Raw genomic sequence first — 20,756 nt, 5'->3', positions numbered from 1 at the left:
TGGCTTGATTTTTGAAAAAGATAGTAGTCTCCGCTTGTTGTTAATAAGCGAGTGCTTGAAACATAAATTGATTTGAGATTTTAAAGAAAGATTTTAATTTAAACTTTCAGCGTTCAGATTAGTCTGTCAAAGGTAATTCTTATTTATTCACATTACTTTGAATTAATTATGCATTATCATGTAACTTCAAGATTTTTCTCGTGTGATTGATCATTTTGAGAATGACATTGTTGGGACCGGCATGACTTGGATGTCATAAAATACAGCTAAAAGAGGTCGTGGTGGGCATTGCACTCCAACCTCGTAAAACCCTCTTCAACAATGACCACCCAAACAGACCCAAGAGTTGGAAGGTTGTTGCTTGAGTGATGCAAAGGTGTCATCTGGCAGAAATAGGAGGGAATCACCAACAAATGATGAACGTAGTGACATTGTTACAGTGCATACCCCCACCCCATGCAGATAGATATTGTAAGGTAGGTGTGAGAGGCCAGATTTGGCCAGTCTAGATATAAAACAAGCAGAATATATGAAATGGATATGGCTAGTTTAAATGTTAAACGGTTAAACTATTATAAAACATGAATTATCTGTCATAGATCCTCCAGGGGTAGTGTCAGGCAGGTTGGTATCAGACAGATTAAACTGGGTGACATCCAAATAGGGCGCAGTGGGATTTCAACTTTGAATACAAAAGTCCAGAAGAAATACCACAAGGCATCCTGTCTGACATTCTTACTGTCTTGGCTCTTTTACTCTTTCCACTCTTTTACTTGTTTCAGTCATTTGACTGTGGCCATGCTGGAGCACCGCTTTTAGTCAAGCAAATCGACCCTAGGACTTATTCTTTGTAAGCCTATGTCTCATGGCATATATATTCCTCACCTGAACAAGATGCTGGTCTGTCGCAGTATTACTCATTTTAGCCAGCTGAGTGGACAGAGCAATGTGAAACGAAGTGTCTTGCTTAACAACACAACACATTGCCTGGTCCAGGATTTGAAACCACAATCTTACGATCATGAGTCCAACACCCTAACCACTAAGCCACGTGCCTTCACACTGAACAACATACGGGTGAGTAGACAAATCTACTCGATTCCATTAGTGACTGGGAAAGCATTGGAAGAATCTCCATTGTTTTATACTCAGGCAAGCATGCTGTCCTAGAACTGTCGCACCAAACAGTTGAATTTGTCCGGCAGACTTTGAACTTTCCCATGATCTTCCAAGGCCCCTCATGGCTGATGGTGTCAAAGACCTTGTTTTAGGCCTGCAGATGTCATATATAGGTACCTGTAAGGCAGCGAACTGGCAGAAATGTTAGCATGCCAGGTGAAATGCTTAGCGGTATTTGATCTGCCGTTACATTCGGAGTTCAAATTACACTGAGGTCAACTTTGCCTTTCATCCTTTCGGGGTCAATAAATTAAGTACCAGTTACGCACTGGGATCGATTTAATCGGCTTAATCCCTTTGCCTGTCCTTGTTTGTTCCCTCTGTGTGTAACCCCTTGTGGGCAATAAAGAAATAAGAAACATTAGCATGCCAGGTGAAATGCTTAGCGGCATTTCTTCTGTTGTTAACATTCTGAGTTCAAATTCCACTGAGGTTGACTTTACCTTTCATCCTTACGGGGGTCAATAAATTAAGTACCAGTTACGTACTGGGGTCGATCTAATTGACTGGCCTCCTCCCACCGAATTTCAGGCCTTGTGCCTATAGTTCAAAAGATTTTAATTAAGGCAGCAAGCTGGTAGAAACGTTAGCATGCCGGGTAAAATGCTTAGAGGTATTTCGTCTGGAAATAATAAGAGTGAAGATGCCTGAGAAATACATTTTGATACATGAGGAAAACTACTGGGAGTACATAAAAGAACTTGGTGAGAATGTAAGAATGAAACGGGTTTGGTTGGTGGAGACACCACCCGCTAGAACTGATTATTTACAGTTGATAAAGATGGAAGTAACAGTGATTAATGGGAGAAAAATAACACGAGTATTTCAATTTTTTGAGTTGTAAAACTGTTAAAGTAAAAGTGAAAAACTGGATAAATGTAACCACCCGACTTCGGGGGTCGAGTGGACATTGTGCCTCATTTTTTCACTCTTGCATATTATCATTTTATTTTAATTTTTCTTCTACTATCATCATCTGCTTTTGTATTTTTGGTTCCCTGATTTTATGTCTGTTGCGTTTTGTATTGTCTTTGTTTTATGATGTCCTATAAAAACTCTTTGTATAGCCTTTTTTTTGGTACTAAAGAAATTGGTATTTCGTCTGCCTTTATATTCTGAGTTCAAATTCCACTGAGCCTGACTTTGCCTTTCATCCTTTTGGGGTGATAAATTAAGTACCAGTTGTGTACTGGGGTCGATCTAAACGACTGCCTCCCCCCTCCTCAAAAATTTCAGGCCTTGTGCCTAGAGTAGAACAGAATATATAGGTACCTGTTCGATTCTTGACACTCCTCTTGTTAATAGAAACTTGCATGAATCAGGCATGGCCATGCTGTGGGCTCATGTGCAAGACATTCACCCAAGGTAAGGTGTAGTGGAATTGAACCCCCAGAACACTGTGACAGTGAAGCAAATTTCTTAACCACACATCCACACTAGCATCCCATGGTTATCATGGTACAATAGTAGTAGTACTAGTAGCAGCAGCAGTAGCAGCTTCTGCTCCTGTTGTTCTTGTTGTTGAAGCACTTTAAAAATGTTTCTGTGCCAAAGATAAGAATATTAAGGGATTGCTAGCATTAAGATTGCGGCTTCTACCATAATGCTGGTGGTGGTGGTGGTGGTAGTGGTGGTGATGTCGATGGCAGTGGGGGGGGGGTGTAGTAGTGGTGGAATGTAGGTGTTGTTAGTGGTGCTGGTGATGGTGGTGGTGGAGGTGATAGTGGTGGTGATGCTGGTTGTTGTGATGGTGGTGGAACGTAGGTGATGCTAGTGGCGGTGGTGATGGTGGTAACTGTGCTAATGGAGGTGGTGGTGATGGTAGTGGTGGTAAGTGGTGGATGGTGAAATAGGGGACAGTGGGGTGTTTGGTATGGCAGGTAAGAAGAGACGGTGTAGGATTTAAGTGAAGAAAATAGCGAGTCTGCTGCTGTTATCCATTTTTTATAACTTTCAGATTAGGAATGAAATTTAGTTTGTTGATCTGGTGGGCGTGTTTGGGTGGGTGGGTGAGCAGATATTATGGGTAGGAGGAGAGGTGCAAATAGGGTGCAGTGGAAGTGGTATGAGGGTAAGTGTGCATGTGTGTGTGTGTATGTGTGTGTGTGTGTGCATGCATGTTTGTGTGTATGTTTGTGTATGTGAGTGTGTGTATGTTTGTGTATGTGAGTGTGTGTACGTGAGTGTATGTATGTATGCAGAATGGTTGATCAAGTGTGGAAGATGTGGAGAGAAAAAGAGAATGTAAAGAAAAGATAAGAGGACATTGAAAGACAAGGAAGATACAATCATACAATCATTATATATATATATATATATATATATATATATATATATATATACAGATATGTTGTTATCATTATTGAAAACAGTTTGACAGCTGAACCAAACTACTTTAAATAATAATACATGTAACTCTTACTAAATGGGTTGAGTGCCTTTCTCTTTCATGTGTCCACTCACACGTATATATGTGTATGTGTGTATATATATATATATATATATATATATATATATGCAATATATATACATATCTACAAACACTCAGATACAAGAAAAAATGAAGGAATAAAAGTATATAGAATGAAAGAGGTAACGATGAGCAAGAGATGATGGTGGGAGAGTCAGGAAATTTGGGAACATGTCTGTTGCCATTTCTCTCTCTCGCTCTCTCTTTCTCATCCCCCTCCCCACCTGCCATCACTCTCATTCTATCAATTTACCATTCTATAGCACTTCTGATTCTGATTATTCTGGTTAAGGGGTTTAATGGTTGTTACGTAACAATCAATCCAATGTCTGAACAAATCTTTGAAAGGGGTCCAAAACCAGGAACATATTTTGCTCATACAACAGGACACATGACCCATGTTAGCTCCCTGGAGCACCGCCTTGAAGGGTTTTAGTCGAACAAATTGACCCAGGACTTATTTCTGTTTTTTTATCAGTCTCTTTTGCTGAACCGCTAAGTTACAGGTATGTAAACACCAAGACTGGTTGTCAAGCAGTGGTGTGCAACGAACACAGGCACAAACACACATATAATATATATGTATATTTATATGTAGAAGGTTGAAAAAGAACACACGAGTTGATTTGTATAAGGAAAATAAGACAAGGTAGAAAATTCTAAAATAATTTTATCATGAAGAACATTATAGTACTGGTTTCAGTCTTTGTGACTTTTTCAACTTAAATTTGTACATTTGTACTCCCAACTTAAATTGTGGAAAAATTAAATGAAATGTTTTTAAAAAATATTTCCATAGTTTTCAAATGCAAGGGATATTTTCTTTTTTTCTGTCTGTCTCTGTCTCTCACTCATGGGCATTCTAGGTAGTGGGCAACAGGTAGTAGTAGTCCTAATATTTGATATGAATTCTTGTTTTTGATTGTTTAAGCAGCAGTAGTAGTTGAGAAAGGAGGCAGCAAAGAAGAAGTGAAAGAATAAAAATGCAGGAGTGGTATGACAGTAGTAGGATGTTGGTGGAATCCTCTTAAATGGTCAAGTGACCTAAAAGTGAGCTGTTGTGGTTGTAATAGTAGTGATTGGAATTGTTCTGAATAAATTCATGGGTAGTGACTGTTCTGAATATATTGTTTTTAATATTTGCAAGGCCCTTGTAATATTGTCATTTGTGGTGGACGCTTTCAAAAGGGGTTTATATTTTATGATAAAGTATGCCTCTTTTCTAATGCACTGACTACAGGTTGCATTGTCCCTGAATTGATAGAGGGGAAAAATTCTGAAGCTGGGTTGTTTGTTATTGGCACAAATGTCAATGTGTTCACTGAATGCTATTTTTCTGTATTTATACACACACACAGACATACATGATGGGTTTCTTTCAGTTTTCATTTATTAAATCCACTCACAAGACTTTGGTCAACTTGAAGCTATAGTAGAAGACACTTGCCCAAGGTACCATGCAGTGGGACTGAACCCAGAAGCATGTGGTTGGGAAGCAAGCTTCTTACCATACAGCCACGCTTGCACCTATGAAGAATTTCATAAAAGAACTTTGCCATTTTAACCAGGTGTTTGGAACATAAAAAGCACCATTTGAGAATGGTTTATGCCAGTATTGCCTGACTGGCCCTCATGCTGGTGGCACGTAAAAAGCATCCACTACATTCTCAGAGTGGTTGTCATTAGGAAGGGCATCCAGCTGTAGAAACTTTGCCAGATCAGACTGGAGCCTGGTGCAGCCTTCTGGCTCACCAGCCCTCAGTCAAACCATCCAACCCATGGTGACATGGAAAGCGGACATTAAACGATGATGATGATATTAGGGATAGTAATTTTTTAAAATGGTAATATATTTTGTATATTGAAGGAATATAACCAGTTTATTACATAAAAATTATAACAACAATGTCATATGAACCCCCAAGGATCATGTGGAACCTGGTTGAAAACCCCTGGTCTATATCTTATGCTTTATGATGTGTAGTTCATGATTGATGACTGATGAACATGATGAAAAATGCCATAGAGCAAATACAATATTAACCTCAATATGTGAAACAATATCTAGTTTTGTTTGAAGATTTTTTTTACATTATCCCATATATGCCGATAACAAAAATGAAATCTAAAAATTTCACGGTATTTAGATTAAACGTTATGGTAGGCTTTCACAGTTTGGAAGAAAAAGACAGTATGAATCTGTTAGCTATGGGTGTCGACTACCTACTGAACAAGGCGGCGAGCTGGCAGAAACGTTAGCACGCCGGGCGAAATGCTTAGCGGTATTTCGTCTGCCGCTACATTCTGAGTTCAAATTCTGCCGAGGTCGACTTTGCCTTTCATCCTTTTGGGGTCGATAAATTAGGTACCAGTTACACACTGGGGTCAATGTAATCGACTTAATCCATTTGTTTGTCCCCTCTATGTTTAGCCTCTTGTGGGCAATAAAGAAATAGCTACCTACTGAACATTTCGTATGCTCAGCCAAATGCTTCCCGGCGAGTTCATGTTTAAGCAAGTAGGAGCAGGTTTTGCATTGTGAAAACACAACCAGGGGTATATATGGGTTATAAGTCCAATTTAAAGAGAAACCATTTAACTAGCAATCCAAAATCATGGATTTCAATTAATGTGATATTCATTAGTCATGAACCTCTCAGCCCTTTAATATTTAAACTGGCCATATTTAGCTTATTCTCTGTTCAAACCAGCCAAACCAGATCCAGCCTCTCATACCTATCCTACAATGTTGTTCTAAAAATAAACAATCATATGATCAAAATCTCAAAACTATGAGATAAATTAAAAACAATGTGAATAAATAAACATTATATTTGAGAGAGAAATCTGAATGATTTAGCATTAAATATTTTTTTAAAGTATTGTAAGTGGATCAGGATTTGGCAATAAGTAAGCTAGAAAAATTATAGAAGACAACAAATATTGTAGGGATTAAGAAGGGACAAAGCATATTCAAATTAGATTCTTGTCGACATTCTCTAAGTTCTAGTTTGAAGTAACAATCCTGAATTTGCTCTTAAATACAGAATACATATACACAATTCTGTTGTGTGATGTACTTCCAAGTTTCAATCAATTATCTGTTATCAGTTCTTCACAGTCAGCACTTGAAAAAATCCGTAAATTGTTTGTATAAATAACAGACTTATGTAGTTTCAGTCACATCAGATTAAATTTGGAATCTAAAATTTTAATCTGCCAAATGCTGATCTTGTGCTCTATCCATTCCTTTGGATTTCTTTAAGTTTCTAACTGCTAAAACTACTTCAAAGCAAATCTAGATAGCATATTTATGCTATCTAGATTTGTTTTGAAGGACATAAATATATATACATTTACATCGTGATTAAAGATATTTCATTCTGTTAGAGATACAGAATGACCAAGCTATAAATGTTCAAGAGAAAACTTTGATATATAAATAAGATGTACCATGAAGATAGTGGCCAAACAGAATAGGTAGAATGTCAAGACAAAGTACTTATAGCATTTTGTTAAAACTTAAGACGTAAATTAATAACCATTGTCAAAGCTTGATAATCTTATTATATAAGCTAATATAAAGGGGGTAAGCTAGCAGAAGCATTATTGTGCCAGATAAAAAGCTCAGCAGTACTTCTTCTGATTTTTCGTTCTGAGTTCAAATTCTGCTGAGATTGACTTTGCGTTTCATCCCTTTCGGGGGTCAATAAAATATGAACAAGTTTAAGCACTAGGCTTGATGTAATCAACTTTATGCTGTTCCACCTTGCTGGCCTTGTGCCAAAATTGGAAACCAATATTTCCTTCGTTAATATTCTAAGGGCGGCGAGCTGGCAGAATCGTTAACTAGGCAAAATGCTTAGAGGTATTTCGTTTGCCATTACGTTCTGAGTTCAAATTCCGCCAAGGTCGACTTTGCCTTTCATCCTTTCGGGGTTGATTAAATAAGTACCAGTTACATACTGGGGTCGATGTAATTGACTTAATCCTTTTGTCTGCCCTTGTTTGTCCCATCTATGTTTAGCTCCCAATGGGCAATAAAGAAATAAATATTACTCATAGGATACAATGTTAATCATAAGATACAAGGTAATAACTAATATCTGTGGTTAAGATTAATCCTAAGCTACAAAGCAATATCAAATCTTAAGACTGATCATAACAGGTAAAGTAAAAACTAATATATGTAGCTTACTCTTAAGCTACAAATTAATAACTTATATCAAAGCTTAAAATAAATCTAAATGTACTAAGTAACAACTAATAATAGTGTTTCACTTTATTTTAATCATATGAAAGTTTAAGATCAATCTTAAATTACAAAGTAATAAGTAATATCAATCCCTTAATACTGATCATAAGATACAAAGTAGCAATAAATATTAAAGCTTTAGATTCATTTTAAGTTATGAAGTTATGCCTAATATCAAACCTTAAGACTGATCATAACAGGTAAAGTAAGAACTAATAATTGTAGCTTAATCTTAAGCTACACAGTAATAACTTATATCAATGCTTAAAATTAATCTCAATGTACAATGTAATAACTAATAATAATAATAATAATAATGCTTTACATTATTCTTAAAATACAAAACAGCAAAATAATAACTCATTGAAAGCTTATGATTAATCTTAAGTTACAAAGTAATAAGCATTTCTTTATACAGGTGTCCTTGTCCATCAGCATATATAAATACACACGCACGTGTGTATATATGTGTGTGTATATATATATATATATATATATATATATATATATATATATATATATAAAAGGTAATCTTTATATCCTACACAACATGGATGTCTTATTAGAACAGCATATACTGCATTATTAGCCTCGAGAGACCCTCTCACACACAGATCATAGCAGACGAGAATTGTCTGTCGTGGGTGCTGCAATTCCCATATCGTGATTTCATTCTACTGAAAATCATCAGTTGGAGGCATCCAGTCACCACATGCCAGTCAAATCTCACTGTTATGATATAAAGAACAACACCATCTTTTCAGATAACGAAGTTACAAATATCCAGCTGACTAATAAAATTTAATTATTAGTGATGGAAGCACTATTAATGCTAAAAGGTAATCTGTGTATCCAACTTAACATGGACATCTTATTAAAACATTGAATACTGCGTTATTAACCTCTCTTATATATGTGCATGTGTGTTTGTGTGTGTGTATGTATGTGTGTAGTAGAAAACCCCAAAAATATACCTACTCCAATGCAAAAACTACATCTAACGTTATGAACTGTATCTGACAGATTGCTTGGAGATACTTGACATGTTATATAAGTTAGTCAATTTAATGTATTTTAAAGCATGACAGGATAAGTTGCACTTTTATAATTGTGTATTGAAAATGATATATATATATATATACATATATATGTAGGCACAGGAATGGCTGTGTGGTTCCAAGTTCAGTCCCACGGCGTGGCACCTTGGGCAGTTTCCATCTACCAAATCCACTGACGAGGCTATAGTAGAAGACACTTGCCCAAGGTGCCACACAGTGGGACTGAACCCGGAACCATGTGGTTGGTAAGCAAGCTACTTACCACAAAAGTCAGAAGGGGCTCATAAGTCAAAGTCAGAAGGGGCTCATAAGTCAAAATAAGAAGAGCACAATTAATATAATAATAACAAGATGAGGATAATTAGAATATCATGATTAAGGACCAGGTTTTGGCCAAACTAAGTTGCTAAACAGTTTTGTGCAAGGTCTAACTTCTCTCTGCCATAAGCAGAACCAAACATCTATCAGACATGATTAACTAGAGTAGAACTCTTTTGCACTGAAGATGCAAATATTCACATCCAGTCTATATTCAACATGTATGTGCATATATACATCAATGCTTTGATGTGTGTATCTATGAATGCAAGTGTATTCTGTATGTGCATGCATGCTTATGTGTTTGTGTGTGTGTGGTCTCCAAATACAAAAAATAGTAGATAGTTGAGTAGCACTTTTTTGTTTATTGAGGAAGAAAGCATACTTTGGTAATGTTCTTCTAAAACTGTAAATATACCAAATTGAAAAAAAAAAAGAAAGGAAGAGAAAGTGAGAGATAGACTGTATGTGTTTCCCTGTGTGAGTATGTTTGTAGGAGAAATAAAGTGTGAAAGAGAGAGAGAGAGAGACCACATTTATGACTGTATGTATGTGAGAGAGGGGTTTACTAGATTTGTATGTGTGTGTATGAGAGTGAGTGGGGAGAGTACATTTACTACATCTGTAAGTGAGTGTGTGTGTGTGTGAGAGAGAGAGAGAGAGAGAGAGAGAGCAAGTGAAATAGAGAGAGGAAATGAGAGTATTTTTGTGTGTGAGAGACAGGGAAAGACTATATTTGTGTATGAGTATGAAAAAGAGAGAGAGAGAGAGACTGTATTTGTATGTGTGAGAGGTAATATTTGTGAGTATGTCTGAGAGAGGTGTGTGAAAGACAGAGAGAGGGGGACTATATTTGTGTGAGTGAGAGAGAGAGAGGTAATATTTGTGAATGTGTGTATATGAGAGAGGGAGAGACAAAGAGAAGTGTGTGTGAGAGAGAGGGGGGGAGGACAATATTTGTATGAGTGAGAGAGAGAGATAATATTTGTGTGTGTGTGTATGAGAGAGGGTGAGACAGAGACAGAGAGAAGTGTGTGTGAGAGAGAGAGAAGGACGACTATATTTGTATGAGTGAGAGAGAGAGGTAATATTTGTGTGTGTGTGTGTGTGTATGAGAGAGGGAGAGACGGAAGTGTGTGTGAGAGAGAGGGGGACGATTATATTTGTAAGTGAGAGAGAGAGAGAGGTAATATTTGTGAGTGCGTCTGAGAGAGGGAGAGACAGAGAGAGAGAGGTAATATTTGTGTGTGTGTGTGTATGAGAGAGGGAAAGACAGAGAAGTGTGTGTGTGAGAGAGAGAGGGACGACTATAGTTGTGAGTGTATCTGAGAGAGGGAGAGATAGAGAAGTGTGTGTGAGAGAGAGAGGGACGACTATATTTGTAAGTGAGAGAGAGAGAGAGAGGTAATATTTGTGAGTGCGTCTGAGAGACAGAGAGAGGTAATATTTGTGTGTGTGTGTGTGTATGAGAGAGGGAGAGACAGAGAAGTGTGTGTGTGAGAGAGAGAGGGACGACTATATTTGTGAGTGAGACAGAGAGAGAGGTAATATTTGTGAGTGTGTTTGAGAGAGGGAGAGAGAGAGGAAGAGACAGAGAGAGAGAGAGAGATATTCTACTACATTTTACCAAGTCAGACAACAAAAAGACTGAACGAGAGAGAGAAGAGTTCTGACTACAGAAATAGTTCCTCTTCATTTCAGAGAGAAAAACTGCTGCATCGTCAAATGTAAACGAAGACCAACTTTTTTTTTTTTCTCTGTAAAGAGAAATTTCTTTTTTTTTTTTTGTTTTTTGTTTCAGTTGCATGAGGTGAAAACTCAGCTCATTTTAGTTGTGGTTCTGTTGATAAAAGACAAGAATTCATTCGGGAACTAAACTACTAACAAACAACAACAACAGTAGTGGCAATAATAGTGGTGGTGGTGGAAGTGGTAGTAGTAACAGCAGTAGTAGTGCTAGTGGTGATGATGGTTTTGGAGGTGGTGGTAGTAACTGTGGTTGCTTTTGTAGTAGTAGTAGTAGTGGTGCTAGTGGTGGTGGTGGTAGCAACTGTGGTTGCTTTTGTAGTAGTAGTTGCAGTAGCAGCAGTAGTAGTATTTGTTTGTTAATTATGGAGGTGGTAGTAGTAACTGTTGTTGTAATTGTAGTAGTTGCAGTAGTGGTGATGGTGGTAGTAGTTGCAGTAGTGGTGGTGGTGGTAGTAGTTGCAGTAGTGGTGGTGGTGGTGGTAGTAGTTGCAGTGGTGGTGGTAGTAGTTGCAGTAGTGGTGGTGGTGGTAGTAACAACAGCAACACCAGTAGCAGCAGCATTAGTAGTAGTAGTACTACTAGTAGTGGTGGTGGAGACCCTGATGTTGATGATAGTGATAAACAACAAAACAAACAAAAACATTAAAAAAAACAAATTTTTTTTGTTTTTGTTTTGTTGTTTTCCACAATGGCTAATGCAATGATGAGTTACATATGTTGATAAAAGTCTATATAAGAATATATATACATTACAAACAGCTTCTCTTTCTTCAGGATTCAAAGATGCCAAACAAATTTGGGACCAATTTATTTATTTGCCTGTTTTGTGTGGTTCTACATTTTATTCTGTTATTCTTTGATTCCTTTATTTGTTTCAGTCATTTGACTGTGGCCATGCTGGAGCACCCCACTTTAGTCGAACAAATCAACCCCAGAATTTATTCTTTGTAAGCCGGATACTTATTCTATCGGTCTTTTTTGCCAAACTGCAAAGTTACGGGGACGTAAACACACCAGCATCAGTTGTTAAGCGATGGTGAGGGGACAAACAGACACACAAACACACACATATATATATATAGATACATTTATATATATATATAGACGATAAGAAATGGAGCAATAAATAACAGTGAGAAGTGGATCACTGGTGTTATAAAGTCATTATTTAATTAATTATAACATCAACGATCCACTTCTCATTGTTAATTATTGCTCCATTTCTTATCATCTTTATATATATTAAACCAGTTTTACCTTTAAATTACCTACTACCATATATCTTATAAATACCTCTAATTTATGTCTTACACTGTATATATCAAAATAAGCAACAAGGATATCCAGAGGTAATGCAGTACAATCGTTTCATGCAACTCCATTTAATTAAACAATGCAATTGTTACATCAATTTAAAATGCAGAGCAATCCTCAGTTGCACAGAGACATAGAATTTAATTAAATTAGAACAGATGGACACATTAGTATAATTATACCTAAAATCTCCAAGAAGTTAAGGAGATAGACAAAGAACATGTCTCAACTTCAGCATAGAAGTTGTATGTATGTATGTATGTATGTATGTATGAAGCAAAGGTAGGACAGAAAGAACACAACAAATGGAAACCAACAAAACACATGATGTGGAAAAATAGACGATAGTACGACAAATGTCAAACAGGACAAAAGCAAGATACATGGATCATTCGCAGCCGATGTCCTCCTCATTCAGAGTCCAGTAAGTCCTTGTAGTTTTGCCCCTTATGTATATATATATATATATATATATATATATATATAATGTATGTATGTATGTATACACATACCTATTTGTAAAAGATGAATAGAAATGACTTTTCTGATAATTTTTCCATTTTAGTAATTATAGGTTATTAGGTGGAAAAATTATTGGAAACACCATTTCTATTTATTTTCTCAAACATATAATACTGTACAAAAGACTTTCTATCTTTTATTCTACTACATATATATATGTATACATTCATATATATATATATGTATACATTCATATATATATATGTATATATATATATATATATATACACACACATATTTATTTATTTATCTACTTATATGATGGGCTTCTTTCGTTTCCATCTACCAAACCCACTTGCAAAGCTTTGGCTGGCCTGAGGCTACAGAAGAAGACATTTGTCCAAGGTGCCACACAGTGGGACTGAACTTAGAACCATGTAGTTGAGAAGAAAGCTTCTTACCACACAGCCATGCCTGTGCCTGTAGACAGATAGATTGATAGACAAACAGATAGATAGATCTTGGATAAATGGCTGTTTCATGTAGACAAGTTTCTGTCTATGAAATGGCACCATGAGAAAATGGTATAACAATAAGTGAAAAGACAGAATTGTTTCTTTTTTTTATTTCTGTAATTCAGTATTTTCCTTTATATTTAACTAATATCTGGGGTGGACCTTGTGATAAATATCATGGCAGATATTAGCTCTCTAATTGGTGTTAGATGTAGGCAGAACCATTTGGTGGTGAAGTTCTTTTTTACAGCAGCATGGTTCCAGTACCTTAGGCCAATGTCTTGTATTATAGCACCAAATCTTTATAAATGGAATTTTGTAGACACACAAAAACAGCATGAGTCGGTCGTATATGTATGTCATTATCCTTTCCACCACCACCACCACCACCACCACCACCACCATCACCATTGCCATCAGTGGCGATGACATGTGGGTGTATATTCTATATAAATATATATGTATATATATATATATAAGCGTAGGAGTGGCTGTGTGGCTTGCTTACGAACCACATGGTTCCGAGTTTAGTCCCACTGTGTGGCACCTTGGACAAGTGTCTTCTACTATAGCCTCAGGCCGACCAAAGCCTTGTGAGTGCATTTGGTAGACGGAAACTGAAAGAAGCCCGTCGTATGTGTATATGTGTGTGTCTGTGTTTGTTCCCCCAACATCGCTTGATAGAATAAGTACTAGGGCAGCGAGCTGGCAGAAACGTTAGCAAGCTGGGTGAAATGCTTAGCAGTATTTCGCTTGCCGCTACGTTCTGAGTTCAAATTCTGCCAAGGTCGACTTTGCCTTTCATCCTTTTGGAGTACCAGTTACGCACTGGGGTCGATGTAATCCCTTTATGTTTAGCCCCTTGTGGGCAATAAAGAAATAAGAATAAGTACTAGGCTTACAAAGAATAAGTCCTGGGGTCGATTTGCTCAACTAAAGGCAGTGCTCCAGCATGGCTGCAGTCAAATGACTGAAACAAGTAAAAGAGTAAAAGAGTATAGATGTGTGTGTCTTTGTGTCTCTGTTTGTACCAAACCCTGGTTGACAACCTGTGTTAGCGTGTTTATGTCCCCAATAGAAGATGTACTAGGCTTTAAAAAAAAAGTACTGAGATAGATTCATTCGATTAAAGTTCTCCAAGATAGTGCTCCAGCATGGCGATAGCTTAATGACTGAAATGAATAAAAGTGAAAAGAGAAAATATCTCACTGACCAAACCCTTGTTAGCAGAGATAAACAGATGTTGAAACAAATAAACAAACTCTGAGTTCATTCACAAAAGTCCTAAATCTCTTTTGTCATTCTAAGATAATGCCATCCAAGTCTGATGAAATCCAATAATACTGAAACATGTCTGAAGTTGTCTACTGTATTGCTAATGATAAGATTCACTCCCCCATTACATTCCATGTTTAATTAATTATAATTAATTTAAATTTTGGTGTTGTTTCCCCTGCTATCAGAATGATTATTTTAATCATGATCCATATCATTTTTAAACACATGGTGTAGCCTAGTGGACAGTTAATACAACGGAGATAATCATTCTTTCATAGTATTTGGAAGGAGTAGAAGCTTAAATGTGAAATTTCACAAAATGTACATATTTAATGTTTTTATTTTACTGCTTTCTTATTATGAAGTTCTTAAAACTTCTATTAGGTTGTTTCACATGAAATGTCATATTTGAAAGGTAACAATAAAATGTTTCAGAAGTCTTAGAGAACTGATTTATTTAATCAAAGTATGATCCATATTCATTTATGACGCTTACCCAACGTTTCTCTATGCCATATATTCCATCTTTAAAAAAAATTCATCTTTTGCTGTGATAAACTGTCCGAATGCTTCAATTACCTCTTCTCTATTTAAGAATGTTTTATTGCTTGTGAAAAGCTCAAAATGCTTAAATAAGTGATGATCAGTAGGAGAGATATCAGAAGAATTTGGAGGATGTTGCAAACTCTCATAATTCAGGCTTTGCAACTTTTGGACCGTAGCTGGAAGAGTGTGAGGACATGCATTGTCATGGAGCAAAATTGGGCCATCTCTATTCACTAGTCTGAGTTGCTTCTTTTTCAAATTCTCATGCATACAATCAATTTCTTGGCAATACGATGTTGCTGTTACCGTTTTTCCTTGTTGCAAAAATGAATAATGAATAACTCTCTTTGCAGACCCACTATACAGTGACCACTAACTTTTTAGGGTGCAATGGTGGGTTTAGGTGACTCCCCTGCATCTAATCACTGTCCTGTTCTCTTGCTGTTGTCAAAGAGTATCCATTTCTCATCACAAGTAATGACTTGATGCAAATATGATCTTTTTCCAGTTGGGAAAACAATAAGGAGCTCACTTCAAGGCATCTGTTTTTTGAATCTCGTTCAAATGACACGGAACAAACCTATCTGTCTTCACAGATGTCCAAAGACAGTTGTGCAAAGATGTCTGGAGTTCTGGAGAAAGTTTTCAAACCTTTATTCTCGGATTTTGTTCAACCAAAGCATTTAATCCATCATGCCAAATAACTGATTTATTTTCAAGGCTATCATCTCCTGGACGAGAGCTTTGGAATCATCTCTGAACAGTTCTTATGTCAACAAAACCATTAACAAAGTCCCGCTTGATATTCTGTAGAGCTTCTGCGGCAGAGTGACCCAGTTCGTACTCATACGAGAAAATCACTCAACATAGATTGGTTGTTATAATTTTCATAAGGTCTGTGGGTACGAATTTTGTATACCAATATTGTTGGGAAAGAAAAAGAGTCAAGATTAAATGCAAGGTATACATAATTGAGTTTTTAAATGACTGAAATAACAAGTAATTAAAAATGTGACATTTCACGTGAAACAACCTAATAGTTAGTGGTAATCATGTGAGGCACTATTTCACTCTTCTTTAGAAATCATCAACATGACATAACCCGAGGTTTATTAATTTAACATTTTCTGAACCAAGACATTTCTTATAGACAAAGAAACAATTACTTAGGAAGAAATTCATGATATGTGTATTTTTCTTGTCCGTTATTGATTTTTAATTGATGAAAATTTCATGGTTTACTTCATCAATTAGGCTAGCATCCACTTTTATTGAATAGTATAAGACGTCTAGCCTTACACACTCTACCAGTCCAGCCTCTCTATAATTGTTGGTTGCTCCATTATTGAAGAGATAAATAAATAATAAAACAAAAAAACAAAAGCATTAAGGGGAGCTTAAATATCACTGATGCTGCCCTTTATTTACTAAAACTTATAAAAGTCATAAAAATATACAAAATGGCCGTGGTGTGCATTTATGGAGAAGAAATCAATGTAATAAAATAGCAGAGCCTATAACTTGTGAAGATTTCAGTAAACGTACGTGGTAAATTCTGAACATATGACAGATTGATGGTTAGTTACCAAAGTATATATTGGAAATCTTAAAAGCAACAGTCATGGTAACAGAATTACAATGCTTTAGATTGAAACAGGATTGTCGGAGGATAATAAACAGTTTTGTTTGAATTGCTTATACGGATTGATATTAGATTTGGGTAATTTTTATTGTTTCTTATATTTTCGAGATTAGCGGATGAACAGAATCAGTACAGCTAAGAGAGCACTTCACAGAGTGCATTATAGTATTTAGCAACTGCTGTTAGCGTTCGGTAACCAAATAATTTTGGATTCGATTTCGTCTTTCATTCTTCTGAGTTCAATACAAATAAATATCACATATATGAAAGAATTTAAGTAATTGAATGTCAACTTCTTCCAAAACATTGTGTGGCATTGTTTAGAATGTTCTGTGAGTGGGTAAAAGTTCTACTCCAGTAGCATTATGGGCCAATATGTCTTCTGATTTCCAAAGAGAAGTTCCAACACAATAACAAGATATTGATTTCAAATTTTAGCACAAGGCCAACAATTTCAAGTGAATTGGATAAGTTGATTACATAGATTGCAATGTTCGACTGGTATTTATTTTATTGACCCAGAAAGGATGAAAGGCAAAGTCAACCTCAGCAGCGTTTGAACTCAGAACCTAAAGACAGAAAAGAATCCTGCTAAACATTCTACCCAGCATTATAACAATTCTGTCTGCCCACCACCTTTCTTTAAAAGTTACCAGAGAACAATAATAAAATATTGGTATCAAATTTTGACACAAGGCCAGCAAATTCAGGGGAGGGGTTAAGTCGATGACATTGACCCCAGTGTATTGTTTGCAGTCGTGTTTGTTTGTTTGTCCGGGGACAAAATATCTCAAGAACTGCTGGATGGATATGGATGAAATTTTCAGGGATGTTTGGCCTCGCGACTGGCATGAACTGATTAGATTTTGGAATCGACCCAGTACCGGACAAGGATTCTGTATTAATTTTTTTTTTGGTATTTTTACTTAATTTTTGAGAGCAGTCGGGTTCATTTCAGATATTCTCACTTTAAAAATAATCTCTAACTAATCATTGAGAGGGTGTTGATGTTGCCTTGGCGGAGGTTTGCGCTCTCTGAGTGCTCTTGTTTTGTAAATGAATTCATTTGAGATTGTGTTGAAACTGAAGCATTTGCATCCAGGTTGAGTCACCCAAGCCATTTAAAACACACATGTACTGTTACATTTGTTTTTGTATTGCTTTGTGAAGGAATTGTTACAAAATGATAAATGTAAGATACAGAGATGCCTGTGTGGTTACGAAGTTAGTTTCATAATGATACAGCTTCAGGTTCAATTTTGTTGTGTGACACCTGGGCCAAGTGCGATCTATGATATCTTTGGGTTGGCCAATGTTTTGTGAATGGAATTCGTGAGACAGAAACTTTAAAGAAGCCAGTCGTGTATGTGTGTGTGTTCATGTGTCTCTTGTGCATTCATGTGTGTGTGTGTGTGTGTGTGTGTTCATGCGTGTTTCATGTGTGTGTTCGCACACTCCCAATGCACATGCTTTTGGCTGGCACATGGGGCTTTTTTTTACATGGTACCAGCATGTAAAACAAGAAACAAAAATACCAGAGTTTATGAAACAGTAGAAAATTAAATATATTTACCTATTTTTTGCTTTCAGCTCTAAAACCTTGTCAGGTAACAACAAACAAAATGAATAATTCGTAAGGTGACTCCCTGCGTTGTATGTGATTTGCTTACATTCCGCTAAGTCATAATAATGAAGAGGCTTTTTCTTCTTCCAATTCTCAGATGTGTCATAAGTTTCAAGAAATGGTAATACTTTGTTCCGTAAACCAAATATAAACCATCGGACAACATTTCGGTTCTGGAATTAAATGAAAAAAAGAAGCAAAATGAATATATTATTTGTGAGACGATATTCAAGTTATTCTTTTAACCCTGTTACATTTAAACTCGCCAGTGGTTGGCGTTAGGAAGGGCATCCAGCTGTAGAAACTCTGCCAAATTAGATTGGAGCCTGGTGTTGCCATCCGGTTTCACCAGTCCTCAGTCAAATCGTCCAACCCATGCTAGCATGGAAAGCAGACGTTAAACGATGATGATGATGATCTCTGGCCAAAATATTCTACTTGTTATATGTTCAAACTGGCCAGATCTGACCTCTCACACTTACTCTACAATGTCATTCTAAAAATAAATAATCACTTCATCAAAATTTCAAAGCTACAAGACAACGCAGGATAAATTCAAAACAATATAAATGAGTGGCTGAGTTGTAGGTAGCTTGTTTACCAACCACATGGTTCCAGGTTCAGTACCACTGTGTCGCACCTTGGCAAGTGTCTTCTTATAGCCTCGGGCCGACCAAGGCTTTGTGAGTGGATTTGGTAGACGGAAACTGAAAGAAGCCCCCATCGAATATATATATATGTGTGTATGCTTGTGTGTATGTGTTTGTCCCCTCCTCCACCGTCGCTTGACAACCGATGTTGGTGTGTTTGCGTCCCTGTAACTTAGCAGTTCAGCAAAAGAGACCAATAGAATAAGTACTAAGCTTACAAAGAATAAGTTCTGGGGGTCAATTTGTTCGACTAAAGGCAGTGCTCCAGCATGGCCACAGTCAAATGACTGAAACATGTAAAAGAACAAAATAAGCGTTACATTCAACAGAGTAATCTGAATGCTAAAGGCTTAAACCAAGCATATTGATTTCAAATTTCGGCACAAGGCCAGCAATTTTGAGGGTAGGAGGGGTCAGTCAATTACATTAATCCCAGCGCTCAACTGGTACTTGTTTTATTGACCTTGAAAGGATGAAAGACAAAGTCGACCTCAGTGGGATTTGAACTCAGAACGTAAAGTCGAGAAAAACACCACCAAGCATTTTATCCAACATGGTAACAATTCTGAGAGAATGCTGCCTTATTCTAGGTCAGACTTATCGATACTAAAACGCCTTAATATATTGAAACTAGAAAAGAATTATTAAAATGTCACACATGGTCCATTTAGCTGAAACATAGACATTAAAGTATTACAGAATTATAAATTATATTCAAAGTGTTTGAAATGTGGTTGCATAAAAGATCTTTCAGAACATTATGGACAAAATACAAAAATAATAATGAAGAACTAAGAATGGCAGAAACTAAGAATATTTTATTAGTCACCAAAGAGGTAAAACTAAAAATGTTATGGACACTAAATTAGAAAAAATGGTTTATAGAGACCATTAATAGAAGGCAATAGAAGCCAAAATGGAATTTGTAAAGAGGAAGAGGAAATCCAAGAATGACATCGGGAGATTATCAAATTTGGACAGACTTGAAATACAGAGAATGTATAAGGAGAGGATAAAAAATTTGAGATAGTAATCCATGCTAGTCAGCCTGTGAAGGGTGGATGATATCTAGAGGATGATTAATGTAGAAAAAGGAATATTTCTCTGAAGGAATAAAAAAAGGATTTTTTTTTTTTTTTTTTTTTTTTTTTTTCCATTTGATCTGGGAGGAATAGCAGCCGAAATTACCTTAAATAAGAATATCTAAAACTATATTGGAGCGAAGTGTTGATATCGTGTTAAAAGCACCCATTCTGCTCTGTGAAAATGTTTGGCATCAGGAAGAGCATCCAGCTGTAAAAATCATGCCAAAGCAAGACTTGACCTTTGAATGTCTTTGTTGCAAACTTTGGGGACAGGTCTCAGGTCTAGAGGAATTTCATGCAATCATTTTCAGACACAGGTACAACAAAAGATTATGAGTAGAGGTCTTATTCTTCTGATTATAACCATTACAAATAATTCTTTCTACTTTAGGTACAAGGCCTGAGATATTGCATGAGGATCAGGGGGTTAGTTAATTACATCAACCCAAGTGTTCAACTGGTACTTATTTCATTGACCCTGGAAGGATGAAAACCAAAGTCCGCCTTAGTGAAATTTGAACTCAGAACATAAAGACAGACGAAATGCTTGGCAGCATTTTGTGTGGCATGTTAACAATTCTGGCAATTCCCTGTCTTCACCAATACAAATA

The 20,756-nt window shown here is 36.5% G+C and overlaps 1 protein-coding gene across 17 annotated transcripts in view; it reads right to left on the bottom strand.

Moving 5' to 3' along the window:
- The window catches only part of LOC106881988 (uncharacterized), a 458,683-nt gene that overhangs the window by 17,133 nt on the left and 420,794 nt on the right, over positions 1-20,756 (bottom strand). For all 17 annotated transcript variants that reach the window (XM_089341023.1, XM_089341048.1, XM_089341081.1 and 14 more), the window contains one exon: positions 18,360-18,583. In XM_089341023.1, the coding sequence (XP_089197149.1) occupies positions 18,360-18,583 (224 nt within the window). The remainder of the gene's footprint in view (positions 1-18,359; positions 18,584-20,756) is intronic.

The sequence above is a fragment of the Octopus bimaculoides genome, chromosome 2 (genome assembly GCF_046866305.1).
Source record: "Octopus bimaculoides isolate indiv1 chromosome 2, ASM4686630v1, whole genome shotgun sequence".
In the NCBI taxonomy this organism is placed as follows: Eukaryota; Metazoa; Mollusca; class Cephalopoda; order Octopoda; family Octopodidae; genus Octopus; species Octopus bimaculoides.
Note: the sequence above shows the minus strand (reverse complement) of the source record. Positions and strands in the feature narration are given on the sequence as shown.